We start from the raw sequence: 14,518 nt of genomic DNA, 5'->3' as shown, positions 1-14,518 counted from the left end.
ATGAATGGAACTGTTGCATAATCACATCCAATTTTCACTCATTGTTGATGCTAATGCAGCTACATTAAGCCGCAATGGTTGTAAATATTGTCGAAAAGTCTTCTTCATCCAAGGGTGACTCACATACACGCACATGATGTCAGCAAATATAGTACACAGCGTGACAGAAAAAAAAAATAAAAAGATCAACTTTTGACCTTACTGAGGAACGTCAAGATCTGTTTTCCACATGCCAATGTGTAAACTCAGCAGGAGTTTCTTGAAAAGAAACAAACAAAACGTCATTAGTGTTTTTATGTGCTGCCTTTGGTGACAAAAGATGAGAGGCATTGTTTGACTGCTGTCAGCACATTTTTGTTTTTTGTGTGTTCCCCACCCCCCCATTCCTATAAATAGTCAAAACAAAGGAGCAGCTACAATCAATTGACGGTTCCCTCGGATGGCCTATTCAGTCTCATCAACTCTTAATCAGATTATAAGACGTTAAAAGTGCTCTCAAAAATGTACTCCAATATATTCTTTGCGTTGTATATGAATATACATCAGCAAAAGCGTGATGGACATTCAGTGAACGACTTAAAGAACAATTTTGCAGTACGTTCTATGTGCTTGATTGACAACTTGATTCATGTAACGTATTCATCAAATCTCAATTGCCTTAGCATTCGTTATGGTCGTGCAAGATTAGCAACCACCAGCTCATAAGAGAAAAATGTGTTTCAGAAATACATTTCCCGGTGTCAAACAATGAAGGTGTTCATTTGTACAGCACTAGTTTTCACTTGTCTTCATTACTGGGATGCAGCTTAAGCAACTCTCCTTGACAGACGATTTAAGACAAATGCTTGGATACAAAGTGGAGCTCTTCTTCAGCTGCTTTGCACCTTTCGCCCCCCCTTCATCTTTTGCTCTCATTTCTTCCCTAAGCAAAATTTTTGCTAATGCCACTATATAACGCTAAGTCACCAAGCTGAACGCATGGCACAAGCATTTTCACGTCAGTGTGCAGCAATGCTTTGCACCATCCAAAGCTATTACATGCCAAAGGAAAAGGTTAGAGCAAACACTGATACTAATACGAGATACAACTGAATTCAAACTTGCATGCAATGTAGCATCCAACCCGATGGCCGCTTTAAGGTCAAGGTCATACTTGAACGGAAAAATCTACCTCATGCAACTGCCCCACCATCTTGCTTTGTCTCACATTATTTTATCCTCACACTAAAATAAAAACTAATTATAGCATACATTTTTAACAGCACAACAAAAGGCATGTCATTGTTGCCGAGCATCACATACAAAAGTTTTACTGATGGTCAATGAGGCCTACAGTAGTCTGCATGCCTGCCTTCCCCCATCCCTGACCCAACCAGTAATGTGTCCTCCTGCCCCCCAGGGGGTGCCATATCTGGGATGGAGCCCACTGTAGACACAGTGGCGGTGCAGACCTTTGCTGCCCACTGGTACTACCTGTTAGCGGGAGGAGGCGCCCTCCTTCTGCTGCTTACTGTAATTGCGCTGGTGGTATTGTGCTGCCGTCGGCACCGCTGGGGGTCCACCAAGACCGGCGCTAGCCACCATCATTCGGTGATGTACCACAACAGTCAACATCTAAACCATCCAAACTGCTTCTACAACCAAAACTCCAGCTGTAATCTCAAGCAAAACCCGCCTCAACCGCAAAGCGGGCCAGCTCGGGAGACCATGTTGGTCGTCGGACAGGACAAAGACGACTGCTCCGATTCCCACTGTTGAAATCTGGACTGCCTGGGAAATATTCTGAAGAGACATTTCACTTCATAAAGACAACTTCTTGCCGTAACGGAAGGATCAGGATGCTTGAGAGGAATTGTCAGACTTGGTGTGACTTTTAATGACCACTTGTGACATCCAGCAAGAGCGTCTTTTGACCATCCAGGCCTGAGTTGCTGGAATGGAGCACACCACGGGACACATTTTGATCTCACCGCTCTTGTTTTTCTTCCGCGGTGGAATTCAGAGTAGGATACGTCTGTCTGCTCCACTCTCATCTGTCGCATGGACCCTGCCTGACACTTAATAACCTGTCCAGGCTTCATGTAATACATGGAAGTACACCTTTTTTTTTTCATGGGGATGACAAGAAGCTGGCATTTGTGTCCACCAACATTTGAGAGACAAAAGAAAGAAAGGGATGAAGTTAAGAAAAAGAATCAGAGGAGCAGTGAATGTTGACAATGTTGTTCATTTGGTCTGTCACTGTCGTGTCCACGTGTTTCATTTGTTCGTTTGTTCAAAGTTTTTTATCGTCATTCAGATGACGAAATCACCTCTTGTATGATGTCTTTGTGTTATCACTTTTATATATTTATTATTTTGTGTTCAAGCGAGCGATTCGCTCATTCTGTCACATATTGTTCCCATTTTCCTCAATTTGTCGATGTTATTGTGCCTTTTCCGCAATTTACTTATTTTAGGCCTCCGATTGGCTAAAATAGTTTCAGCACCTGTTGCTTTGGTTCGGTTTTGTGACTTTTCTTATTTTTTAAATATAGCACTGGTATGAACTACAATTAGCAGGTGGGCGGGGCATGTAAACGTGGACAAACAGTTGTCCAAAACATATGCACGACGAACACATTACAGCACACGAAAAAACACAGCCTAGATATGCGTTTTTAAATATGATTTTAAAAAAAAAATCTATTGATGTCTAAAAAGTTGTGCCTCGGTGTTTATTGACGGTTTGCCTGAATCTTGTTGCCGGCTGATTTACCGCCTGTTGTCTGCATCTTTGTATGACGGTTGAATCACAAAAAGAGAATTCAACTTTGACTGTGTGAGGCTGCAGTTAAAAATGTACACATTGTTGTCGGTGTTAGCTTGATTGATCGGTCGGTGAAGGGCAAAACGTTTTGCTTTGTATTCATTAGATGAGACTAAGCCTTCACTGTGACCTTTGTACTCACAAAGTCGTTAAGCTATTATCTTATAACTTTGTGGAAGGTTTTTTTTTTTTTACTTCTTATTTATTCATCAAGTTAGCTTTTTGCGAGTGATTTGATCCCACTTGCTAGCAAATGCATCAATGCTTTATAATGATCAGCTAACTTTGTTTTTGAAAGGATGACAACCGTTTAGCTTTCAGTGTAGGATGCAAAAAAAAAAAAAAAGGTTGAATTAGCTGAAGTCGGTTGCTGAGTTTTTTTTTTTTTTTATTGAAACATTTTGAATGTCCATTCATGTTGTGTTGTGTGTTTTAGCAAATTTTTCAATCACATTTTTGCTCAGGTGCTCACTGATAGATTCCACACTTTCATCATATTTTTCCGTTGATTTGGATTCGTTTTATTTAAAAATCCAAATGCAGTCACGGCAGTGTTATTTTCATTGAGTGATCACGAATCTTTGCAATTCTGTTCTCATGTGCCTATGATGAATAGTACTAGAATGTCCATCATCTATCGCGCCTTAGCTAGCCTAGCTTAGCCTAGCTAGAGCTTTAGTTGATGTCAAAGGCTGAAACAGCTAATGTCTGTCCTTCATTCGCCTTTTACATCCTATACATGTATTTTTAAACTTTGTTGTATTGTAATTTATTGGATACGGCGATAGTTGTTTCGACGGTTTTACGGATGTTCCCAGCTGCCACCCCGCGTTGTGTTTTCTCCCCACATCATTATGTTCATGCTCAAATCCCATGGCCTTTTTATTAAACCCTCCTTGTTCTTATTCTGCTCCTTCCTCCTGTGCTGCAAATCCTTGCCGTATAAAACACAGGAGAGAAAATGAGAGGCAAAAATCTCTCCGCGACGAAGGGCCCATTAAGAGAAGATGGCTTTTCCTCCAAAGAATGGGCCCAGAGATGGAGGGAGATGAAAGCAGAAGAGAAACTGCTCTTTGTGCTTTCTAAAGATAGACTTTCTTTCTATTTTTTTATGGAGACAGAGAAGCAGGTTAAGGTTTGGACTGACTGAAGGAAGGAGCTGAAGGAAGCGAGCGGCTTGTTTGAAACACAAAAGCCCATAAAAAGGCTGCCCGCAAAGGACACACAATGTCCTCACTCACACTCCAGCGACACACCGCAGCTATTAAATCGCTCTCATTAAATCAAAATTTTACACAGTGTCACATTCTCCGGATCCTTCTTCGGCCAGTCTATCTCATAAAAATGCTGTTTTGTGCTTGACTCAACATGCATTTGACTTTTGTGGATTTTTCTGCCATGTTAGCCGGCATCCTTTCAGATTGCTGCATCGATCCGCCGATGATTTACACATAATATGGCCTTCGAGCAGCTCCGATCAATAATGCTCTGAAATTCAAATGGAGGAATGATATATGGTCCATATTTATGTTGCCTTAGCCGTGCAGTTTTCGCTTTCATGCGTTTAACTTTTTTGCAAGGTTTAGCAAATGCCATGCCATTTTTCGGTGCTTTTCCAATCAATCTTTCATTTTTCTTCAAACACACCAAAGTGCTTTAGTATTTCTCATTTAGTAATGGAGCTGATTGCCATTATTTAAAAAATAAAACAAAACAGCAGTAAGCATTTGCGGCCTTTCAAGTAGCTGAATTCTTTTCCTTTTCCTGCAAGCCCGCTATGATGTCAAAAGGCCATTAGCTGGATACAAGTTCTCATCTTATTCTATTATTCTGTCTTGACTAATTGGAGCTGCAGGGAGGTTTAATCTCCTTCCACGGCACTGCGTGGAGTGCGCTCAGGGTGGAAGGAAGCCTGAGGGCTTTTAAAAGCCATCATTAGCCCGCATTCAACACTCGCCCAAAGCGTGTCCGAACAGTTTTTTTCAATTTGATAGTAACACTACTACTCTAACTCTCAATTATATTAGCGAGTCCTTCCTGAAGTTCGTATGTGAACAATGCACAAATAAATATATTCTGTCCAATTCAGCCAAGTGGGAAAATGTAATACAACATTGTGTTTAATTTTTACACATTGCTTCCATGTTATTGTAATTAGTTAAAGTGTCTCTTTCGTTTTGTATGAACAAACCGTAACATGTCATGACTTCATGAGAATATATGAGAAGTTGATTTTTTTTTTGAAGATCCTGACAAAGACATGAGTTAAGATGATGAATGAAAAGAGGAGATTGATTGGAAGTCCCACGGGGTAAATAATGCAGCGGTGGGCGCACACTTGAGCGAAGCCATTCATCAACGAGCGTGCGTGCGCTTCTCTTTACTGCTCTGCTCTTTCCTCCCGCAGTTAACAAGACTTTATTAACGTCTTTTTGATTTCCTGCTTGGCATAAATCAATTTTCATTCTCCCACTTGAAGAAAAGCCACCGAAATGCGAATTTCCACACATTATAAATGATAGATGAACGTTTGAGGTCGTACGTTTTCCGCCTCCAGCCAAACTTTTGTTTACTTAATGACACTTGTGAGCTCAATTTTTACCTATCAATGTAACTTTTTTTTTTGAGTATTGTCTTAAAAGATGAAATGACCTTAACTTGCCGTATCGATGGAAAGGAAGCTATATATTTTATTTATTTTTTACCTCATAATATCTTCAGCGTATCTTTTTTTGGCTTGTCAATGAGTGATTACCAGCCGCACGTCTGTAACACTTTGGTTGTATTTGACTTTCTTTCAAACTGAAGTACAAGTGAGCTTTAAAGCTGCCTCACAAATGCGCTTGTGTTGAGATTTATGTCTGTGTGAAAATAATAAAAGTCATATTTTTCTATTCAAGAGTTTTCTGTGCCTGGCTTTTCCCGCTGTGTTGTTGTTTGTTTTGAGAATGGAGAGTGGCGCTTATCACACAGCGGAACTCGTTTGCTCTATTTTGTTTAGAAATGGTGGCTGCTATTTTTCCCGTGACACACTGAGCACATTCTACCAAATATAATCTTCTTTCATTGCATTCTTACAATCACATCTATATTGATTATATAGACTGACTTTCCACTGCTTTACTAAATAATAGGACCGTTTTCTTCTGTGTTTCATACAGATCCAAGGCCTATAGATTTTGGAAAAGATCCCGACGTCAACAAGCCCGCTGCGAATGAAGGTGAGCTTTTCAAGTACGCAATTCTCCACCTGCGGCCATACAAGATGTTTGAAGTCAAAGCCGGAGAGCGGAGCGTGCCGACGCCCGCCTGTGGCTCTGCCTTCGGTCCTCGAGAAAGAAAATCGAGAAAAGACTTGGCAGACAGATTGACAGAAAATGAATTTGAGAGTGTGACAGAGCACAGAGAGTTTGTGTTTCATGACAGGCACATCCGACTCTCACTCACAGCTACTGTGCCTATCTGTCAACCATATGGAACAATTTTCTACACAATTTTCTTTGTGCTAAATTTGGCACCAAATGACAAAATGTGTGCGTAAATGTACAAACGTGGTTGCCAAAAAATGGACTTACTTTGTGCATTGAGGTACAAAAAAAGCTTTTTTTAAATGTGTTCAGGCAGATCAGATATACTTTACGTCTTACTAGTGAAGCAAATCTGCAAGGGTGCCCGTTCATTTCTGCTTGCCGCTTTAATGAATTATTGTTGTGATTTCTAATTGTGCACAACTGTCATTCATCTCTAAGTGCTTTTCAACATCTTCTATTAAACACTGTTATGGCTTCTTCATTGCATATACATTTATTAAGCAGATGAGCATAAATGCTTTTTCCTACCAGAGAGCACCTCGATGCTACTTCATTTTAAGTTTATTAATCAGTACTGCAACCAAAACAATCCCTTCAACAGTTTGTCTTCAGGAAGCAGCATTTGATTCTCACAGTGAATTAAATCTGCTCTTCAACCGAAACATTCACCGCTGTCAATTTTAATACATTTGAATAAATGAATGTCCATTGAGTGGCATTCAGCAATGTCTGATTTCCTTTGTTCTCCTGCAGAATATTTATTTCCCGGGTGGCCATCCTCCTTCTCCACCCCGGCCTCGGCCAACGCCGACCCCTCGTCTGTCACGCTGGTGTCCGAAAGGGACAAGGACAACACCTGGCTGTACACCCTGGACCCCATCCTGCTCACCATTATCGTGATGAGCTCTCTGGGCGTCGTGCTGGGCGCCGTGTGCGCCGGACTGCTGCTCTACTGCACGTGTTCGTACGGCGGCCTGTCGTCGCGCTCCTCCACCACGCTGGAGAACTACAACTTTGAGCTGTATGATGGCATCAAGCACAAAGTCAAGATCAACCAGCAGAGGTGCTGCTCGGAGGCCTGAGCAAACAGACCTCCCCCCCGCCCCCGGATGAAGAAATGTGACAAAGAAGCACTGTGTGTTTTATCTTCGCTTGGATATGTGTGTGTGCCAGGAAGAACTGCGATTCACCTTAAACGCTCTGGGGGTGTCTACGGTCCCACATCTCCTCTGCCTGTAGGAGAGGGCCTGCTTGCTTTCTGATGAATGAATGAAGGAATAAAAATGTCTGACTATCTTTGAATAATCACCCACTGGAAAGACGCGAGGAAGGAAATGGACACGAGCACCTGCGACAGGTGACGTGACGTACCAAATGGACAAAAGAGGCGGCATGCTGAAAGCTAAAGAGTCACCTTTGAACTCTGTCAACACCTTTCAACGTGGGTATATTGAAATCAACACATATCAAGCGAATGCCTTTCTTCTAAAGAACTTTAACACGACTTTATAGGGAAGTTTTTTTTTTGTTCACTTTCCAGTCTGAGTTCTATGTTTTAAAAAGTCCATTAGCTTGCCGTAGGCTTGTTTATTTCCTTCCGCCCTCGGTGTGCGCGTTGTGAAACCAGTGGCATAGAAGAGTAATGGTGACTGTTTTTGTTCAGTTTCAGGCTAGGAGGGAAAGGTTGCGTTTGTAAAGCATTTTTAGACTTTATTTAGCATTGTGTTGGAATTTCTTTGGTCTTAACTTGGCACATTTTTCTTGGCATTAAATGGAAACAGATCTGAAGTCTAAAATCAAACACGATGTTACGGAGTTGTGTTTTAGATTCTATAGTTTGTCTATATACTATATATACAGTATATGTATATTTTTGTTTTTCAGACTGTATTATGACACTGTGTGAACTAAATGTCAAATGATGGTTTTTATTGCAACCTATGGATTGCCAAAGAGCTGCGTGTCCGTCCGTGCAGGGGGTTGTTAGAGACCCCCGGGAAGCAAAGAAGCGTCCGAAAGGAATATGAGGAAGACAAAAGGAAGCTTTCTTGGACACACAATCGAGCCTTAAGCTAATTGCAGGAAACGCTGTATCGGAGGACAGCCATTATAGAGGGCCAGTGCTGGGTGGGGCGGGGCAGATGGACAAGAGGACGCTCACTCATTGCGAGACAGACAGACAGAGAGATGATGTCATGTTTACATGCAGGAGAAGAAATCTTTGCAACTAATTGGCCTCTTGGAAGTATGGTTTGGCTATGTTTCTTTAGTCACAAAGGCCCTTTTAGTGAAACCATAAGCAAAATGTGGCCTGTGTCATAAATGAATTTTTTTTCAGGGTTTTGGTTAATTAAAAGATATTTACACATTATATCAACTTTTTTTTACCCCTTTTATCAAATGAAATGCGTCATTTTTTTCATTTTCAATGATGAAATGAAACATTTTAATATATATTTAATTTAAAAAAAAAACATCCCATCAAATTCCGGTCTTGAGAACCAAAGTTTGTCCACCCCTGCGCTAAACCGTCCAATTCTGTGCATTGAAACACATCCAATTAAGATAGCCGTGGAGGGTACATATGCAAAGATGAGGAGGAGGACGTTTGTTTGAACGCAGCAAGCCATGTTTGAGACGAAAATTCTTTTAGCTTGTCCTTTGGGTATATGCTAATGAACTATCGGAACGCTAAAGTGTCTCCATTGTCTTTGTCTCATGCATGCAGAAGGATGGAACAAGTGTGTTTATTGGACTGCTTTCCAAGTGCCTTGGAGCATACGTTATCTCTCTCCATGACTAATGATGGAATACGTACTATATGTGGAGAGCAACAGTTTTCTCTCTGGGATGCCAGAAAGTATTACCTCCTTTGTCTCCATGGACACACACGGCACTGGCCAGATAACGCAAACTTGTTGTTTGTAGAATTTGTACAGAGAAATGTCTTTTGTAATGTTATTATTATTTAATAAAGGCTAATCGCCTCCAGATGTGTTGTGTGGATTTGTGCATGAGTCGAAGCACGAGTGAAAGTTATCTTTAGCAGGGCACGTTTAGACCAGTGTGTGCCGCGGCACACTGGTGTGCCGTGGGAAATTGTCCAACATTAAATACCGAGCGCATTGTAAACAGGATCGCCAAACCATAGGTCAGTTAGCGCAAGGCCTGGTCAGCCACTTGCTAATCGTGCATGCGTGGCAAATCGGAGAATTTTGAGATTTCATGTTGTGGCATCGCAGTTTATGTGTGTGTTGCTGTTAGTGTTGGCTCATAAGTGAACGATTCGTTCAAAGGAACGATTTTGATTTCAGTGAACGAGAGTGAACGAATCACTTTAGGAAGTGATTCGAATCACTTCCTAAAGTGATTCGTTCTTTTTTCAGTTCATATGACTTCAACCAGGAGGTGCCAGTAATGCGCATTGAAGCTGGTGCCACCTCGCCGTAAAACAAAACGAAGAAGAAAATGACGTAACTTCCCGTTCACGAACGAGTCGTGAATTGCGTATCCCGTTCACAACGAACGAATCTGTGAGTGAACGAATCAGTGAGTGAGTGATTTGCATTACCAGTTCATCGCGAGAACGGATCAGTGAGGAAACGACTCCCGACTTTCCCGTTCGCGAACTAGTCAATGGGTCAACTGCCTTCCTTCCCGTGCATCAACGGATCAGTCAGTGAACGTGTTGCGTCTCCCTCCTGGCGTGAACTATGTAAGCCAGAATGTCGATTTACGATTTGCAAGGAAAGAACTACTCACTGAATCACCACTTTTATGCGCGTTTTCTCCAAGCTAACGGCTATCTTTAGTGCATGAAGGGATGCGCCGTTATGCAACAACGGGCTTCTCTTTGGGTAATCTTGATTTTATAACACTTATAGTAGTTTTTAAATAACGTGTATGAATATACACGCCTAAATATTGTTATCCGATATATCTACTGCAATTTCACATTGGATTGCTGGTTTGAAATGTACTTTTATTATTATTATTATTATTATTATTATTATTATAATAAACATTAAAACCTGTTAAAGCTTGTCTGGTGTTTTATTCCTTGTTTTTATTTTTTGGGGCATGAAAATACAAAACGTTGTGTAATATGTGTTGGTGTCCCATACAATAAAGAGCAAGTAGTCAAATACACATTCTTGACACGTACAAAAAATGCATAAAGTTATTAGGTAAACCTGAAAATGGTGGTGTACCTAATGGAGTGTCCAAGTGACATCACAGATCAAACAGCCAATCAGAAAGTGGGGGTGAGGGCAGGTGTGGCACTTTTCACTTTCAGTTAAGCTTTGACCATGATATTTCCCTAATAAAGTGGCCTGTTATTAGGTGCACTCGAAAATGGCGGTGTACCTAATTGAGTGTCCGTGTGACGTCACAGATCAAACAGCCAATCAGAAAGTGGGGGTGAGGGCGGGTGTGGCACTTTTCACTTAAACCAGGGGTGTCCACCTCCAGTCCTCAAGGGGCCGCGTTCCAATATGTTTTCCAAGTGACCCTCGTTAAGCGCACCTGCGTGAAAAGTTTTAGCTTCTTTCACGTTCAGCAGGAGCTAAAACTTTTCCCGCAGGTGCACTTAACGAGGGAATCACACGGACACTTCATTAGGTACACCGCCATTTTAAAGTGTACCTAATAAGAGGCCACTTTATTAGGGAAATATCATGGTCAAAGGTGTCAAGCTCTAGTCCTCGGGGCCGCGTTCCAACATGGTTTCCAAGTGACCCTCGTTAAGCGCACCTGCGTGAAAAGTTTTAGCCACTTTCACGTTCTGCAGGAGCTAAAAGTTTTCCCGCAGGTGCACTTAACGAGGGAATCACACAGACACTCCATTAGGTACACCACCATTTTCAAGTGTACCTAATAACAGGCCACTTTATTAGGGAAATATCATGGTCAAAGGTCACAGGTGTCAAGCTCTAGTCCTCGGGGCCGCGTTCCAACATGTTTTCCAAGTGACCCTCGTTAAGCGCACCTGCGTGAAAAGTTTTAGCCACTTTCACGTTCTGCAGGAGCTAAAAGTTTTCCCGCAGGTGCACTTAACGAGGGAATCACACAGACACTCCATTAGGTACACCACCATTTTCAAGTGTACCTAATAACAGGCCACTTTATTAGGGAAATATCATGGTCAAAGGTCACAGGTGTCAAGCTCTAGTCCTCGGGGCCGCGTTCCAACATGTTTTCCAAGTGACCCTCGTTAAGCGCACCTGCGTGAAAAGTTTTAGCCACTTTCACGTTCTGCAGGAGCTAAAAGTTTTCCCGCAGGTGCACTTAACGAGGGAATCACACAGACACTCCATTAGGTACACCACCATTTTCAAGTGTACCTAATAACAGGCCACTTTATTAGGGAAATATCATGGTCAAAGGTCACAGGTGTCAAGCTCTAGTCCTTGGGGCCGCGTTCCAACATGTTTTCCAAGTGACCCTCGTTAAGCGCACCTGCGTGAAAAGTTTTAGCCACTTTCACGTTCTGCAGGAGCTAAAAGTTTTCCCGCAGGTGCACTTAACGAGGGAATCATACGGACACTTCATTAGGTACACCGCCATTTTCAAGTGTACCTAATAACAACAGTCCACTTTATTAGGGAAATATCATGGTCAAAGGTCACAGGTGTCAAGCTCTAGTCCCCTGGGCCGCGTTCCAACATATTTTCCAAGTGACCCTCGTTAAGCGCACCTGCGTGAAAAGTTTTAGCCACTTTCACGTTCTGCAGGAGTTAAAAGTTTTCCCGCAGGTGCACTTAACAAGGTAATCACACAGACACTCCATTAGGTACACCACCATTTTCAAGTGTACCTAATAACAGGCCACTTTATTAGGGAAATATCATGGTCAAAGGTCACAGGTGTCAAGCTCTAGTCCTTGGGGCCGCGTTCCAACATGTTTTCCAAGTGACCCTCGTTAAGCGCACCTGCGTGAAAAGTTTTAGCCACTTTCACGTTCTGCAGGAGCTAAAAGTTTTCCCGCAGGTGCACTTAACGAGGTAATCACACAGACACTCCATTAGGTACACTACCATTTTCAAGTGTACCTAATAACAGGCCACTTTATTAGGGAAATATCATGGTTAAAGGTCACAGGTGTCAAGCTCTAGTCCTCGGGGCCGCGTTCCAACATGTTTTCCAAGTGACCCTCGTTAAGCGCACCTGCGTGAAAAGTTTTAGCCACTTTCACGTTCTGCAGGAGCTAAAAGTTTTCCCGCAGGTGCACTTAACGAGGTAATCACACAGACACTCCATTAGGTACACCGCCATTCTCAAGTGTACCTAATAACAGGCCACTTTATTAGGGAAATATCATGGTCAAAGGTCACAGGTGTCAAGCTCTAGTCCTCGGGGCCGCGTTCCAACATGTTTTCCAAGTGACCCTCGTTAAGCGCACCTGCGGGAAAACTTTTAGCCACTTTCACGTTCTGCAGGAGCTAAAAGTTTTCCCGCAGGTGCACTTAACGAGGTAATCACACAGACACTCCATTAGGTACACCACCATTTTCAAGTGTACCTAATAACAGGCCACTTTATTAGGGAAATATCATGGTCAAAGGTCACAGGTGTCAAGCTCTAGTCCTCGGGGCCGCGTTCCAACATGTTTTCCTAGTGACCCTCGTTAAGCACACCTGCGTGAAAAGTTTTAGCCACTTTCACGTTCTGCAGGAGCTAAAAGTTTTCCCGCAGGTGCACTTAACGAGGTAATCACACAGACACTCCATTAGGTACATCGCCATTTTCAAGTGTACCTAATAACAGGCCACTTTATTAGGGAGATACACGAGGTGAATCTTAGAAAACATGTTGGAATGCGGCCCCAAGGACTAGACCTTGACACCTGTGACCTTTGACCATAATATTTCCCCAATAAAGTGGCCTGTTATTAGGTACACTTGAAAATGGCGGTGTACCTAATGGAGTGTCCAAGTGACGTCACAGCTCAAACAGCCAATCAGGAGGTGGGGTGAGGGTGGGTGTGGCACTTTTCACTTTCACTTAAGCTTTTTCCCTATTGGCCTGTGATGCACATCACTAGTACAAAACAGTGCATTCGACCAAAGTGTGTCGTGTCGAAACAGCCGACTGGTTAGTGATACGGGCACTTCCTTGGTAAGATCTTGGTTCGATCCCAGGTGTGAGAAAGTGCTTTTATTGTGCAATTAACCCTTTATATATTTATTTATTCTTTTCTTTTTTTTACCTCGTGTAATGTACCTATTGAAGTGTCCATGAGGTGTACCTACACGTGTTGTCATATAAAGCAGTGAACCAAATGTCTGATTTTTATGTTTTAATTGGCGAATATAAAAACAAGGAATAAAACACCAGACAAGTTTTAACATAAATGTTTATTAAAATAATAATAATAATAAAAGTAAATTTCAAACCAGCAATCCAATGTGAAATTGCAGTAGATACATTGGATAATAATATTTAGGCGTATATATGTTATTTAAAAACTACTATAAGTGTTATAAAATTAAGATTACCCAAAGAGAAGCCCGTTGTTGCGTAACGGCGCATCCCTTCATGCAATAAAGATAGCCGTTAGCTTGGAGAAAACGTGCATAAAAGAAGTGGTGTTTCAGTGAGTGGTTCTTTCTTTCCTTGGCAGATCGTAAATCTACATTCTGGCTTACATAGTTCACGCCAGGAGGGAGACGCAACACATTCACTGACTGATCCGTTGATGCACGGGAAGGAAGGCAGTTGACCCATTAACTCGTTCGCGAACGGGAAAGTCACGATTCGTTCCCTCACTGATCCGTTCTCGCGATGAACTGGAAATGCAAATCACTCACTCGCTGACGTGTTCACTCCGTTCAGTTGTTGAACGGGAAATGCAATTCACGACTCGTTCGTGAACGGGAAGTTACGTCATTTTCTTCTTCGTTTTGATTTACGGCGTGGTGGCACCAGCTTCAATTCGCATTACCGATACCTACTGGTTCAAGTCATATGAACTAAAAAAAGAACGAATCACTTTAGGAGCCCAAATGGCTTGGATATTTCACCAACGTATAATACACAGTCAAGTCGAGACACCTCGACTGTGATTGCCGCTCAGCCGCTGTCAAAACAGCAGAGCATCTTTAAAAGTGACTCTGTTCTTAATGTCGCAATATTTTATAGAGCTAGTCTAAAACAGTAAACAAAGCCATATTGATTATTTTGGATTTTGATCACAATCACTTTCAATAGTTTATTCCTTACACTATCTAAAACCTTTTTTCAAAAACTGTCACTTTCATTTACAAAAGAAATACAATTTAAATGAAAATATTAGCTACAAAAAAGAGAAAAATACACAGAAATTAATCAATTTTCATATAATTATCATCACTGGTCCACCGACTAGTGAGTGATGTGGGGTTGCCACGGCAACAAC

The 14,518-nt window shown here is 41.9% G+C and overlaps 1 protein-coding gene across 2 annotated transcripts in view; it reads left to right on the top strand.

The window, feature by feature from the left end:
- The window catches only part of LOC125973318 (neuropilin-2), a 59,763-nt gene extending 50,652 nt beyond the window's left edge, over nt 1–9,111 (top strand). The window contains exons 17-18 of one of the 2 annotated variants that reach the window (XM_049727378.2): nt 5,971–6,030; nt 6,874–9,111. In XM_049727378.2, coding sequence (XP_049583335.1) covers nt 5,971–6,030; nt 6,874–7,202 — 389 coding nt within the window. In that variant the 3' untranslated portion in view covers nt 7,203–9,111. Of the gene's footprint in view, nt 1–1,399; nt 4,880–5,970; nt 6,031–6,873 lie in introns of those variants that run through there. The other variant, XM_049727379.2, reaches the window with a different exon arrangement.
- The last annotated feature ends 5,407 nt before the right edge of the window (nt 9,112–14,518 follow it).

The sequence above is a fragment of the Syngnathus scovelli genome, chromosome 8 (assembly GCF_024217435.2).
Source record: "Syngnathus scovelli strain Florida chromosome 8, RoL_Ssco_1.2, whole genome shotgun sequence".
Classification (NCBI taxonomy): Eukaryota; Metazoa; Chordata; class Actinopteri; order Syngnathiformes; family Syngnathidae; genus Syngnathus; species Syngnathus scovelli.
Note: the sequence above shows the minus strand (reverse complement) of the source record. Positions and strands in the feature narration are given on the sequence as shown.